This window comes from Ovis canadensis, chromosome 12 (assembly GCF_042477335.2).
Source record: "Ovis canadensis isolate MfBH-ARS-UI-01 breed Bighorn chromosome 12, ARS-UI_OviCan_v2, whole genome shotgun sequence".
In the NCBI taxonomy this organism is placed as follows: Eukaryota; Metazoa; Chordata; class Mammalia; order Artiodactyla; family Bovidae; genus Ovis; species Ovis canadensis.
In genome coordinates this window covers 48053312-48066995 of record NC_091256.1, presented here as the reverse complement: position 1 = coordinate 48066995, position 13684 = coordinate 48053312, and the positions used below count along the sequence as shown (strand labels likewise).

Sequence of the window (13684 nt, the reverse complement as noted above, 5' to 3'; positions counted from 1 at the left end):
CCTTGTGGTCACATGGGCTTTGTTACTTATGTTCCAAAAGAGCTATTCAAACCTTTCCCATTATGAGTCCTTTAACCAAGGTATCTCCATGTGTTTTTGGGGGGGATGTTTCAGACTCTCTGCGGAGAAGAATCCTTTACAGTAAATAGAGTCTCTCATCACTGTGTGTGGTAGGAGTTCTTTAGTATGACTTGTGGATGAAACAAGGGAGAGGAAGGGGGCGTAGGTATACCTCTGGCTGATTCATGGTGATGTTTGGCAGAAGCCAACACAACATTGTAAAGCTGAATTGAATTATCCTTCAGTAAAAACAGGAGAGGGAAGGCAGAACCACACACCGGCCCCCTCTTTCATAAACTGTTACATGTGAGGGGATTGTTGCCCATGGGGGATTGTTGCCTGTGAGGGGAAAGCCCAGCCAGGGGCAGCGGGAGGAGGCAGGGCCGAAGCTCCTACCGAGGCAGCTGAGCCATCTGATTCTACTCTCTGGTCAAGGCATTTGCACTCTTTCTGCCATGCCATAGGGAAACAGGTGCAAAGGTGAGGTGTGGAGACCCAGGAGAGGAGGTCAGCCCTGCTGGTGGGGGCTGCTGGCTGCTGCTAAAGCCTCCCTCCCAGGGGCTGCGTTTGCTTGGAGCTGAGCTGGCTTTGGGACTGTCTGCAGGCCCTGCAGGAAACCACCCACTCTTGTCACCCTCTTCCCTGCCTGGCTGGAAAAGTGACCAGACAAAACAGGCGACATGGGAAGATCCCTGTGACTTGTACCAGAAATGCCTCTTTCTGCAGCCCTCTTTAATAGTTATTACTTCCCCAGAGGAGACTTGAGAATCAGCAACTGTTCTGTAACGGTAAAAGCATTTCTCTGAGGACATTTCATGTAACCACATCCTATTACAACAAAATGTTTGGATGACTATGATGATTTTATTAAAACCACAGCATTTGTTTGCGTTTGTATATGCACACGTGTGTGTGGTTAAGCATGTATCCTCTTCACAGATCTCTTTGATATTAATATTAAATTCCCTATGGGCTTGTCCTATAGCACTTGTCTTCTAAACTACTTAGTTACAGTAGAATCTTCCACGTGGTCAGGGAGATGTGTCTTTGTTGAGTAGTATTATCGTGTGGTTTGCGATTATGGCTTTGATATTTAATGTGCCTTCTTTAATCTGTTGTCCTGCATGTTTTTTTTTTTTTCCTTTTTGGCATTTAGGAATGATTTTCTAGAAGTTGTAAATTTCTTGAAAAGTTTAACATTGAAGAGCGAAGAGGAAAAAACTGAATTTTTCAAGTAAGTTCAGAAAATTCAGGCCTTAAAATTTAGTAACTTGGATTAAGTCCATGTAATCACGTCAGGTGTCCTAGAGAAGGCGAGTCTGTCATTGGGTTTCTTAGACAGAGTTCAGTGACATTTCCTCTATGTCAGGCTCTCTGCTAGACCCTGGGAAGTATAGTTCTGAGAAGGAAACAGATACAGACTGATAATCCGTAGACAGTAGTGGAGCTTGAGGGGGATGTCCTGAGAACACAGAGGACGGGGCAGGGAGGAGGTTAGAGAAAAGCTATCCTAGAGAGGCAGTGTGAACCAGTGCACAAAGGTGAAACGCAGTAGGTCTTGTGTGTGGAGGGATGACCGCTTGAGTCCTGCTGGAGGGGTTAGGGCAGGCACCCTCGGATCTAGCCGAGAGGAGTGCTGATGCTATTGGTAAGCAGTGGGCTTCAGGCCTTGAAACTGTCAAAGGAGTGAAAACAGGCTGTGAGACAGATGCCTCTCACCTTGGGTGGATTACTCTGTTTTCTACGGAGGGGCCACAGCTTTTACTTCATGTAAGATTTGGGTTGGTTGGCAGACCATGGCAGGCCAGCAATAGATGGGAGGCCTCATGTAAGGGCAGCGATGGTAGAGTGAAGACACAGATAAGAAATATTAAAACATAAAAACTGGCAAGCCTTAGTGATTATCACTAAACGAGCTGGAAAATACTGCAGGGAAGACGTAGGATCTGGTGTCCGTGTTGGTTGGAAGTGGCTGTGGGCCTCCAGGTAGAGATGGACATGGGCCTTTGGGCAGATGGGTCTGCATCTCAGGAGAGGAGTCTGATGAGGATGAGCTGGAGGTGAATATTAAGGTTCATTAGCCTGTAGTCATTGACATTTTCCCGGAGAAAGAGGGTAGCATGAAAAGGACTTGGGGCACCCAACTTGTCAGGGGGCTGGTGGGGAGGGAGTGGCTGACAAGTGAGGCTGAAGCAGTGGTTAGGGGAGATTCAGAAACAGGAGGGCTGGTATTCCCAACGGTAGAGAATTTCAGAAAGATAGTAATGACTTTGCCATCAAGAGAGCTTTTGTAACTTTGTCTTAGAAAAACCCATTTCAGCAGAGAGAATTAAACTGCTGTGAATTGAAATGTGAGCAGAAGGTGAGAACATGGACTTTGGGTAAAACCTCCTGAAAAGCTTGGAGGAGAGAAACATGGAATTGCTACTGAATTGCTCAGGGAGTCAAGTAAGGCTGTTTTTAAGGCTGGAAAAGATGGGAGCATGTCTTTGGACTCACACGATGGAGCTGGTGGGAGTGAGGGAGGAACTGAAGCCCCCCTTGTGCTGGGGGGCTGTTGGCCTGTGGCCCTGGGGTAGAAGGGCATGTTGGAGCGATGGCCCTGTGGCAATGGCCTTAAATAAGAGGAATCCCTCACATCCTTGGTACCTGGAAAAGAGGTGGGAATTATTCTGGCCGTGGACCTGTTTGTGGATAGTGGCTGAGGGGCTTGAAGGAGGTAATGCTTGGTGTGGTCCATTTCCTCATTAGGTAGGAGGCAAGATACTTGCTCAGGATGATTGTATGGTGGCATGTTATTACTGTTAATACCTGATGTCTGTGTATTTCTTAACAAAGTGCTTGTACTTAGCTTCTTCTAACAAAAGCCAGTGTTTTGTTTACCATAGAAACTTTAAGTAATGTAATATCCTATGTGTTTTAAAATGGGCTTCCCTTGTGGCTCAGACTGTAAAGAATCTGCCTGCAATGCTGGAGATCCCGGTTCGATCCCTGGGTCGGGAAGATCCCCTGGAGAAGGAAATGGCAACCCACTCCAGTATTCTTGCCTGGAGAATTCCATGAACTGAGGAGCCTGGTGGGCTACGGTCCATGGGGGTCACAAAGAGTCGGACGCAACTGAGCGACTAAGCACACGTGTGTTTTAAATTTGAGAAAGTACCTTTTATTGACTAAAAAGACTGAGTTATTAGGGGGAAAAGAGGACACTCTTGCTATTATTAGTGAGGGGCAATTTGTTGAAAAAAATTTCCTAGCTTGGATTGGAGGTTGTATATGTACTGACTAGCTGGCGTTGTCTCACACCTTCTGTGTTTTTCTTAAGTATCTGGGGACCCACCTGTTTAGTCTCCCTAGCCACATTTCAGATGCATCACTTCGATGATGTGGGCTAAGGCTGCATGTGTCTCAACTGCAAGTAAGCTGCTGCAGTGTCCCAGGCTTTCCTTCTTTGCCCCCAGATTCCTGCTGGACAGAGTCAGCTGCCTGTCAGAGGAATTAATAGCCTCACGGTTGGTGCCTCTTCTGCTTAACCAGCTGGTGTTTGCAGAGCCAGTAGCTGTTAAGAGTTTTCTTCCTTACCTCCTTGGCCCTAAAAAAGGTGAATTTTTTTCCAAAGTATTCTTGGTAATTATGGAGATTGGGAATTATTCGTCCCCATTTAAACAGTGCACGCTTACTGTGTGGTGATCTGAATGACCTGGGGAGCTTTTTCTAAATTTGCCTGTGCCTGGCCCCCTAGGTCTGGAACAGAAGGAAGACAGGTGAATACATATTTTCAAAGGTCCCCAAATGGTTCTGATGCCTGTTTCTGTTGAAGGACCTTCCTTAACTGCTCGGAAGAGAGGACCAGCTCCTGTTGTAGCATTTAACACTTCCTGGCTTTGCAGGAACAATTGCAACAATAATATCAGTTGAATCTAGTATATGAAATTTCTCCTTGATTAGACATGAATGTATTAATACAGAGAGCTATCCACTCAGAATTATATTAAAACATAAGGTTTCTTGGCAGTACGTTAAGTATGATGAGAGTGTATCAGAAACGCTCCTACAAGGTGGAGTGTACTTAAGACAGTTAAGCCTTGAGTAATACGGGGTCAGTGAAGAGCTTGCCTTTGGTTTGGGACACACGAATTTCGAAGAGTACTTAGGACTGTGTGTGAAGTTCTGGGCTCAGTTTATGCACTAGGCTTCGTGCTCCTTTCACTGAAGTGATGATTTTTTTCCCCGTCTGATCTGGGGGAAGACAACACGCAGGGAGAAGCCCCCCGCCTCCTCTCACCAGCCCTGTTCCAGGCGCGGGTGATCCCTGAGCTGCTGCGGCTGTTCGAGGTGCACGAGGAGCACGTGCGCATGGTGCTGCTGTCCCACCTGGAGGCCTACGTGGAGCACTTCACGCAGGAGCAGCTGAAGAAGGTCATCCTGCCCCAGGTAGGGGTGCTCGGGTCAGCGGCGGGCGCTCCCTGAGTCACCCGGGGAGTGGGCTGAAAGGAAAAGGGGGCTTGGGGGCATTTGGATAAGAGCTGAAAAGGCCTGAGAGAGCTTTTCAGTGTGGAAGCCTCCTGGAACCCGAAGGGTGGAACACGAAAACTGCACTTCCAGGCCAGTCACCCAGGCGAAGCAGTTAAACCAGCATAGTCAGTCTTCGCTTCTTTATTACCGGAAACCTGTAATTCTGCTTGCTAATTCTTTGGAGGAAAACTAACAAGATTCGTTTGTGGGATGCTTTGTGAAGAGAAGCTGCACGTGTCATAATTAACTCACTATAAAATAATTAGGCCGTAGCTGAGAGGAGAGGAGATGGTCCCTGTCCATGGGTTTAGCCATTAGATCCAGCATCGGTCCAGCTCTGGTTGCCTTTGCCCACCCTGGGGCTCTGGGTTTGTATTGGTTTCCTGTGACTGATGGAACAAATTACCACAAACTACATGGCTTAAACAATAGAAATCTATTCTCTTATGATTCTGGAGGCCAGAAATCCGCAGTCAGGGTGTCCGCCAGGCCCCCTCTGAAGGCCCCCTCTGAAGGCGCTGGGGGAGAGTCCTTCCGTGCCTCCTCCCAGGTTCTGGTAGCCCTTTGGCGTTTCTTGGCTTGTCGCTGTGTTGCTTCAGTTTCTGCTTTTGTTGGCACATGGCCTTTTTATAAGGACACCGGTCACTGGATTTAAGGTCCACTCTAACCCAGTATGACCTCATTTAAGGTCACATTCTGGTTGGGCATGAATTTTGGGGAGACACTGTTCAACTCAGTATGAGATTTGGAAAGATTTTGTCTGTTTTGCTATGAGATTAATTTATTTAAAGATGATAAGGCCTGGTTTTAGGCCAGTTCTTATGCCTAAGTACTGGGGCCATAGAGGTGTGTAACATACTCCCTGCTTTCAAGAAGTGAGAAGATGGGAGATAATGAATATTTGTTATCTGTGTAGCAAACCGCCCCCAAACTACTTAGTATATTAAAGCAACAGTCATTTTATTTATTTACCTGTTGATTTATTTGGCTGCATTGGGTCTCAGTTGCAGCATCAGGGCTCTGTAGCTGTGGTGCACACTCTTGGTTGCCCCACGGCATGTGGGATCTTAGTTTTCTAACCAGAGATCAAACCTGTGTTCCCCACCTTGCAAAGTGGATTCTTAATCACTGGACCACTGGGGAAGTCCCACGACACTTAATTAATTCTCATAATTCTTTGGATTGCTTGAGCTCAGCTTGTGGGTTCTGTTGTTCCACATGATGTCAGTGGAGGCAGCAGTCATCTGGGGCCCACATCCACACAGCTCCTTGGCACCTCAGAGGGGAGGGCGGAAAAGCCAGGCTTCTCTGGGGCGCTCTCTCCACAAAGTCTCTGGACATCTCAGGGCCCTTGTTCCCCCATGTGACATCTCCACATGATTTCCCTAGCAAGGTTGGTGGACTTCTTACATGGCTGCCCAAGTGACCACAAGAGCCCAAGCAGCCTTCCTAAGGCATAGATTGGGAACTGACCACATCACCTCAGTGACATTCTCTTGATTGAAGTGAGTCACAGAAGTCAGGCCAGGTTCACTGTGGGGCGGCTTTATACAAGGCCGTGGGTACTGGGGGTGTGGCTCACTGGCGGCTGGCTTTACAGCCTCGTCACTCTAGTTGTTTTGTGTCTGAGAATGTAGAAGGGGAACCAAGCACTCTAACTCTGAAACAGAGGTCCCGTCATAGGTCCTGAGCTGAGATCAGTATTAGGTTTTTGAAAAAGTAATAGTGATTTCAGACTCTGAATTTTAAATCATTATAACTAGCCTCAAACACATCTATATTAATAAAAAGCAGGAACCATTACAGTCAACACATTTTTACCAGTAAGAAATGAGTTTGTTAATTCCTGTAGCAAAAAAATCTGTGCTTCAGGATTCAACGAACGCTTGGAAAGCGATTTTTGTGTCCTGATGGTTGGGGAAACATTTTCTGTGCAAAAAAGTTGCCAACGTGCTTGAAGAAGTGGTAGTCGGTTGGTGAGAGGTCAGGTAAGGCAAAACTTTGTGGCTCAATTCATTCAGCTTTTGAAGCGTTGATTGTGTGCTGTGTGGTTGAGCGTTGTTACAGAGAATTGGGCCCAGTCTATTGACCAGTGCCAGCTGCAGGTGTTGAAGTTTTCATTGCATCTCATCAGTTTGCTGAGCATACTTCTCAGATATAATGATTTTGCTGGGATTCAGAAAGCTGTAGTGGGTCAGACTAGCAGCAGACCACCAAACAGTAACCATGACCCCTTTCTGGTGTAAGTTTAACTTTGGGAAGTATTTTGGTGCTTCTGCTCAGTCCAGCCACTGAGCTGGTCTTCGCTGGTTGTCATATAAAACCCACTTTATGTTGTACATCACAGTCCAATTGACAAATGAGTCATTGTTGTTGGATAGGATAAGAGAAGACAACACTTCAAAATGACAGTTTTTTTGATTTTCGGTCAGCTCATGAGGCACCCACTTATCAAGCTCTTTCACCTTTCCAATTTGTTTCAAATGCTGAAGGACTGTAGAATGATTGACATTGAGTTTTGGGGCAACTTCTTGTGTAGTTGTAAGAGCATCAGTCAGTGGTGCTCTCAGTTCATTGTTGTCAGCTTCCTATGGCTGGCCACCATGCTCCTCATCGTCAAGACTCGTCTCCTGTGCACAACTTCTTGAACCACCACTGCACTGGACATTCGTTAGCAGTTCCTGGGCCAAATGCATTTGTTGATGTTGCGAGTTGTCTCTTGCTCCTTGACCCATTTTGAACTTGAATAAGAAAATCACTCAAATTTGCTTTTGGGTCTAACATCATTTCCATAGTCTAAAATACATATAAACAACAAGTAATAATAATTAGTAAAAAACATAAAGCAATAAATGTGCATCAAAATGATGTGTGACATAACCACATTTAAGAATATATTCCAGTATCAAATGGAAAAGTTCAACAGTGCAAACCAGTGATTACTTCTGCAACAACCTATTAACAAGTAGATATTCAGCACATGAAAAGCAATGAAAACTCTCAGTGGAGTTACTTCCCGTGCAGAGGAATAACTTAGCTGATTTCTAATGTTCACTTGGGTGGCAGTGTAGAAGATGGACTATAGCAAGGAGGTTCAGTGAGGACAGTATAGAATAGTCCTGCTAAGAGATGGCAAGGACTGGGGGAACATGGTGGCAGTGGTTAAGGGTAGAAGGGGGAGGACTCTGTTTTCCACTAGATGGGAGAGTTTTGAGGATGACTGTTGGGTTTTTGGCTTGGGTGGTTTCTTATGATTACCATAATTAGCTGACAGAATTCTAACCATGATTTAGTTTACTTGTACGGCTGTGTTTTGAGACAGTGCCTGGTTTATTAGCACTGGAACTGATACTTCTTTATTGAGTCCTGTTGGAAACCTTTATCTTAGGTAAATGAGGAAACTGGACCAGAAAAATGAAACTATTAATTGGCTAAGTCATATTGCGAATTCCCAGCAAAGATTGAACCAGAACCCAGGATTCCTGAACCCGTGATGCCCCCTCCACCAGGCAGTCCAGTCATCCTGGCCTTGTGTCTGACTGGTGCAGACGCTTTGCCTCTGTCTTTCTTCTAAACACGTTTGCCAATTCAGAGCAAAACCTCTCCTGATAGCTCCGTGTGAATGTCTTAATCAAGGTTCTTCTGGTTGCAAGTAACTGAAACCCACTTAAATGGGCTAAAGCCCAAAAGAGAGACTTTAATCAAAGGATGTCAGTCTACCTAAGAGGGAAATCAAGAGCAACTGGGACTCAGCCATATCGTCTTCATTCCTTTCCTTTCTCTTTACATCGATTCACATTTGACTTTTGAAGACCAGCTTTTGTTATTTGGTATACACATGGCCAAGCGTAGTTGACCATAGTAGAGGTGGCAAGAATACATGGAAGAACTGTACAAAAAAGATCTTCAGGACCCAGATAATCATGATGATGTGATCACTAATCTAGAGCCAGACATCTTGGAATGTGAAGTCAAGTGGGCCTTAGAAAGCATCACTACGAACAAAGCTAGTGGAGGTGATCAAATTCCAGTTGAGCTGTTTCAAATCCTGAAAGATGATGCTGTGAAAGTGCTGCACTCAATATGCCAGCAAGTTTGGAAAACTCAGCAGTGGCCACAGGACTGGAAAAGGGCAGTTTTTATTCCAATCCCAAAGAAAGGCAATGCCAAAGAATGCTCAAACTACTGCACAGTTGCACTCATCTCACATGCTAGTAAAGTAATGCTCAAAATTCTCCAAGCCAGGCTTCAGCAATACGTGAACTGTGAACTCCCTGATGTTCAAGCTGGTTTTAGAAAAGGCAGAGGAACCAGAGATCAAATTGCCAACATCTGCTGGATCATGGAAAAAGCAAGAGAGTTCCAGAAAAACATCTATTTCTGCTTTATTGACTTGACTGTGTGGATCACAATAAACTGTGGAAAATCCTTCAAGAGATGGGAATACCAGACCACCTAACCTGCCGCTTGAGAAATCTGTATGCAGGTCAGGAAGCAACAGTTAGAACTGGACATGGAACAACAGACTGGTTCCAAATAGGAAAAGGAGTACGTCAAGGCTGTATATTGTCACCCTGCTTATTTAACTTCTATGCAGAGTACATCATGAGAAACGCTGGACTGGAAGAAACACAAGCTGGAATCAAGACTGCCAGGAGAAATACCAAGAACCTCAGATATGCAGATGACACCACCCTTATGGCAGAAAGTGAAGAGGAGCTAAAAAGCCTCTTGATGGAAGTGAAAGAGGAGAGTGAAAAAGTTGGCTTAAAGCTCAACATTCAGAAAACGAAGATCATGGCATCCGGTCCCATCACTTCATGGGAAATAGATGAGGAAACAGTAGAAACAGTGTCAGACTTTATTTTTGGGGGGCTCCAAAATCACTGCAGATGGTGACTGCAGCCATGAAATTAAAAGACGCTTACTCCTTGGAAGAAAAGTTATGACCAACCTAGATAGCATATTGAAAAGCAGAGACATTACTTTGCCGACTAAGGTCCGTCTAGTCAAGGCTATGGTTTTTCCTGTGGTCATGTATGGATGTGAGAGTTGGACTATGAAGAAGGCTGAGCACTGAAGAATTGATGCTTTTGAACTGTGGTGTTGGAAAAGACTCTTGAGAGTCCCTTGGACTGCAAGGAGATCCAACCAGTCCATTCTGAAGGAGATCAACCCTGGGATTTCTTTGGAAGGAATGATGCTAAAGCTGAAACTCCAGTACTTTGGCCACCTCATGCGAAGAGTTGACTCATTGGAAAAGACTCTGATGCTGGGAGGGATTGGGGGCAGGAGGAGAAGGGGACGACAGAGGATGAGATGGCTGGATGGCATCACGGACTTGATGGACGTGAGTCTGAGTGAACTCCGGGAGATGGTGATGGACAGGGAGGCCTGGCGTGCTGCGATTCACAGGGTCGCAAAGAGTCGGACACGACTGACGACTGAACTGAACTGAACTGAAGCGTAGTTGCCCCATAGTTTCCGAGTTTACTGTCCTGCCTTTAAGCAAACCAGAGATAACCAGTTTCTCTAAATTCCAGTTTTTATTACTGGAAAAGAGATCATAATTGGCTCAGTTAGGGACAGGTGTTATATGCATCAGATATCAAAAAGCCTTCACAGTCCTGTTCTTGTGTGTTAAGCTACAAGGTGAAGGACACAGCTCTTAGTGACCTAGATGAGTGTTTCAAGTGTGCTCTGCAGAACATTGCCTGTCCATGAACTGTTATGGTCCTGCTACATTGAGCTGAGTACAGATATGGAAAATTAACATTTAAAATCTTTTTTTTTAATTGAGATATATTATGGACATGTAGTTTCAGGTACACAGGAGAATGATTTGATACGTGTATATATTGCAGATGATTACAATAAGCTTAGTTACCATGTGTCACCATAGTTATGAAATTTCTCATGATGAAACTTCAAAAAATATTCTTTGTGACTTTGAAATATGCAATACAGTATTATAACCTATAGTCACTATGCTGTACATTATATCTGCATGACCTTTTTATTTTATAATGTAGTATATGCCTCTTGACCCATTTTATTTCCTCTCTACCTCCTCACTTCCGCCTGGCAGCCACTAATCTGTTCTCTGTATGTGTTGTTTTTTTTTGCTTGTCCTCTACCCCACCTCCCCTACCACACACACACATGTAAGTGAGCGTTTGTCTTTCTGTGTCTGATTTATTTCCCTTAGCAGAGCATAATGCCCTCCAGGTCCGTCCATGTTGTTGCAAATGGCAAGATTTTATGCTTTTTGTATGGCTGAATAATCTTCCTGTGTGCATACTGCATTTTCTTTATCCGTTCATCAATAGATACTTTGATGTAAATAATCTTGCAGTGAATATGGGAGTGCATATGCCTTTTTGAGTTAGTAAGGTTTTTCCTCAAATAAACACCCAGGAGTAGAGTCACTGGATGGTATGGTCATAGCATTGTTAATTTCTTGATGAACATCTATACTGTTTTCCATAGTGGCTGTACCCATTATGAACATTCCCACCAGCAGCACACAAGGGTTCCCTTTGCTCCACATCCTCACCATCCCTTGATTCTTGTCTTCTTGATAATAGCCATTCTAACAGGTATGCAGTGCTATCTCCTTGTGGTTTTGATTTGTATTTCCCTGATGTTTAGTGATCTTGAGCATCTTTTCGTGTACCTCATGACCATCTTTATGTCATCTTTGGGAAGACATCTCTTAATATCTTCAACTTAGTTTTTAGTCAAATTGTCTTTCCCTTTGAGCTGTATGAGTTTTTTGTATATTTTGAACGTTAGCCCCTTATTAGATATATTATTTGCACATAGTTTCTCCCATTCAGTAGATTACCTTTTTACTTTCTGATGGTTTTCTTTGCCTTGCAGAAGCTATTTAGTTTGATGTAATCCCATTTCTGTTTTGGATTTTGTAACCTTTGCTTTTGGTGTCAGATCCAAAAATTCATCACCAAGGCTGTTGTCAAAAAGCTTACTGCCTGTGTTTTTTTCTAGAAGTTCTGTCATTTCAGGTCTTATGTTTACATCCTTAATCCGTTTTAGGTTAATGTGTTATAAGACAGTTGTCCAATTTTCTCAGCACTTTATTGAATAGACTGTCCTTTCTGCATTGTGTATTCTTGGCTATTTCTGTCATAAATTAATTGACCATATATGTATAGGTTTATTGCCTGGCTATTTTGTTCCATTGACCTATGTGTGTTTTATGCCAATACTATACTATTTTACTGTAGCTTTGTAATATGGTTTGAAATCAAGGAGTGTGAGGCTTCCAGCTTTGTTCTTCTTTCTGAAGGTTGCTTTGGCCATTCAGAGTCTTTTGTGGTTTCATACAAATTTTAGGATTGTTTATGGGACATAGATGGGGAAACAGTGGAAACAGTGTCAGACTTTATTTTGGGGGGCTCCAAAATCACTGCAGATGGTGACTGCAGCCATGAAATTAAAAGATGCTTGTTCCTTGGAAAAAAAGCTATGACCAACCTAGACAGCATATTAAAAAGCAGAGACATTACTTTGCCGACTAAGGTCCGTCTAGTCAAGGCTATGGTTTTTCCAGTAGTCATGTATGGATGTGAGAGTTGGACTGTGAAGAAGGCTGAGCGCCGAAGAACTGATGCTTTTGAACTGTGGTGTTGGAGAAGACTCTTGAGAGTCCCTTGGACTGCAAGGAGATCCAACCAGTCCATTCTGAAGGAGATCAACCCTGGGATTTCTTTGGAAGGAATGATGCTAAAGCTGAAACTCCAGTACTTTGGCCACCTCATGCGAAGAGTTGACTCATTGGAAAAGACTCTGATGCTGGGAGGGATTGGGGCAGGAGGGGAAGGGGATGACAGAGGATGAGATGGCTGGATGGCATCACTGATTCGATGGACGTGAGTCTGAACTCCGGGAGTTGGTGATGGACAGGGAGGCCTGGCATGCTGTGACTCATGGGGTCACAAAGAGTCGGACACGACTGAGCGACTGAACTGAACTGATTCTAGTTCTGTGAATAATGTCATTGGAATTTTGATAGGGATTGCATTGGGTCTGTAGATTGCTTAGGGAATTATGGGCAGTTTATTAACAATATTAATTCTTCCAATCCATGACACAGAATATCTTTCCATTTATTTATGTCTTCTTCTGTTTCTTTCAGCAGTGTCCTGTAGTTTTCAGTGTAGAGGTCTTTCACTTCCTTGGGTAAATTTATTTCTGTGTATTCTTTGATGCAATTACAAATGGGGTTATTTTTTCTTTTTCTGACAATCCATTATTAGTGTATAGAAATGCTACAAATTTCTGTATATTGTGTATAGTTTTACAGTACTTCTTATTTTCTGATTTAAATGTCTTTGCCCTCCCTCCCCCTTCCTTGCTTAATTGCTATGGCTAGGGTTTCCAACACTGTGTTGGCAACAGTGGGCATCCTTGGCTTGTTCCTCATCTCAGAGGGAAGGCTTTCAGCTTTTCGATGTAATGTTAAGTGTAGGCTTGTTGTATATGGCCTTTATTATATTGAGGTATGTTTCTTCTGTATCCAGTTTGTTGCGAGTTTTTATCATAAATAGATGTTGAATTTTGTCAGATACTTTTTCTTTGTTCATTGAGATGATCATATGATTTTTACCCTTTGTTTTGTTAATGTAGTATATTACATTGATTTGTGGATGTTCCACCATCCTGGCATCACTAGAAAAAATTCCACTTGATCATGGTATATGATCCTTTTAATATATTGTTGAATTTGTTTTCTAATTTTGTTGAGGATTTTGGCATCTTACATTCATCAGGAATTCAGTGCAGTTCAGTCGCTCAGTCACGTCCGACTCTTTGTGACCCCATGGATTGTGGCACGCCAGGCTTCCCTTCCGATCACCAACTCCCAGAGCTTGCTCAAACTCATGTCCATCAAGTTGGTGATGCCATCCAGCTATCTATCTCATCCTCTGTCTTCCCCTTCTCCCACCTTCAATCTTTCCTAGCATCAGTACTTCCAATGAATATTCAGGATTGATTTCTCTTATGGACTGGTTGGATCTCCTTGCAGTCCAAGGGACTCTCAAGAGTCTTCTCCAACACCACAGTTCAAAACCATCAATTCTTTGGTGCT

General features: G+C 43.8%; 1 protein-coding gene across 3 annotated transcripts in view; it reads left to right on the top strand.

The window, feature by feature from the left end:
* SCYL3 (SCY1 like pseudokinase 3) overlaps positions 1 to 13684 on the top strand; it is a 43510-nt gene that overhangs the window by 20319 nt on the left and 9507 nt on the right. For all 3 annotated transcript variants that reach the window (XM_069545610.1, XM_069545612.1, XM_069545611.1), the window contains 3 exons: positions 1217 to 1294; positions 3519 to 3658; positions 4307 to 4491. In XM_069545610.1, the coding sequence (XP_069401711.1) occupies positions 1217 to 1294; positions 3519 to 3658; positions 4307 to 4491 (403 nt within the window). The remainder of the gene's footprint in view (positions 1 to 1216; positions 1295 to 3518; positions 3659 to 4306; positions 4492 to 13684) is intronic.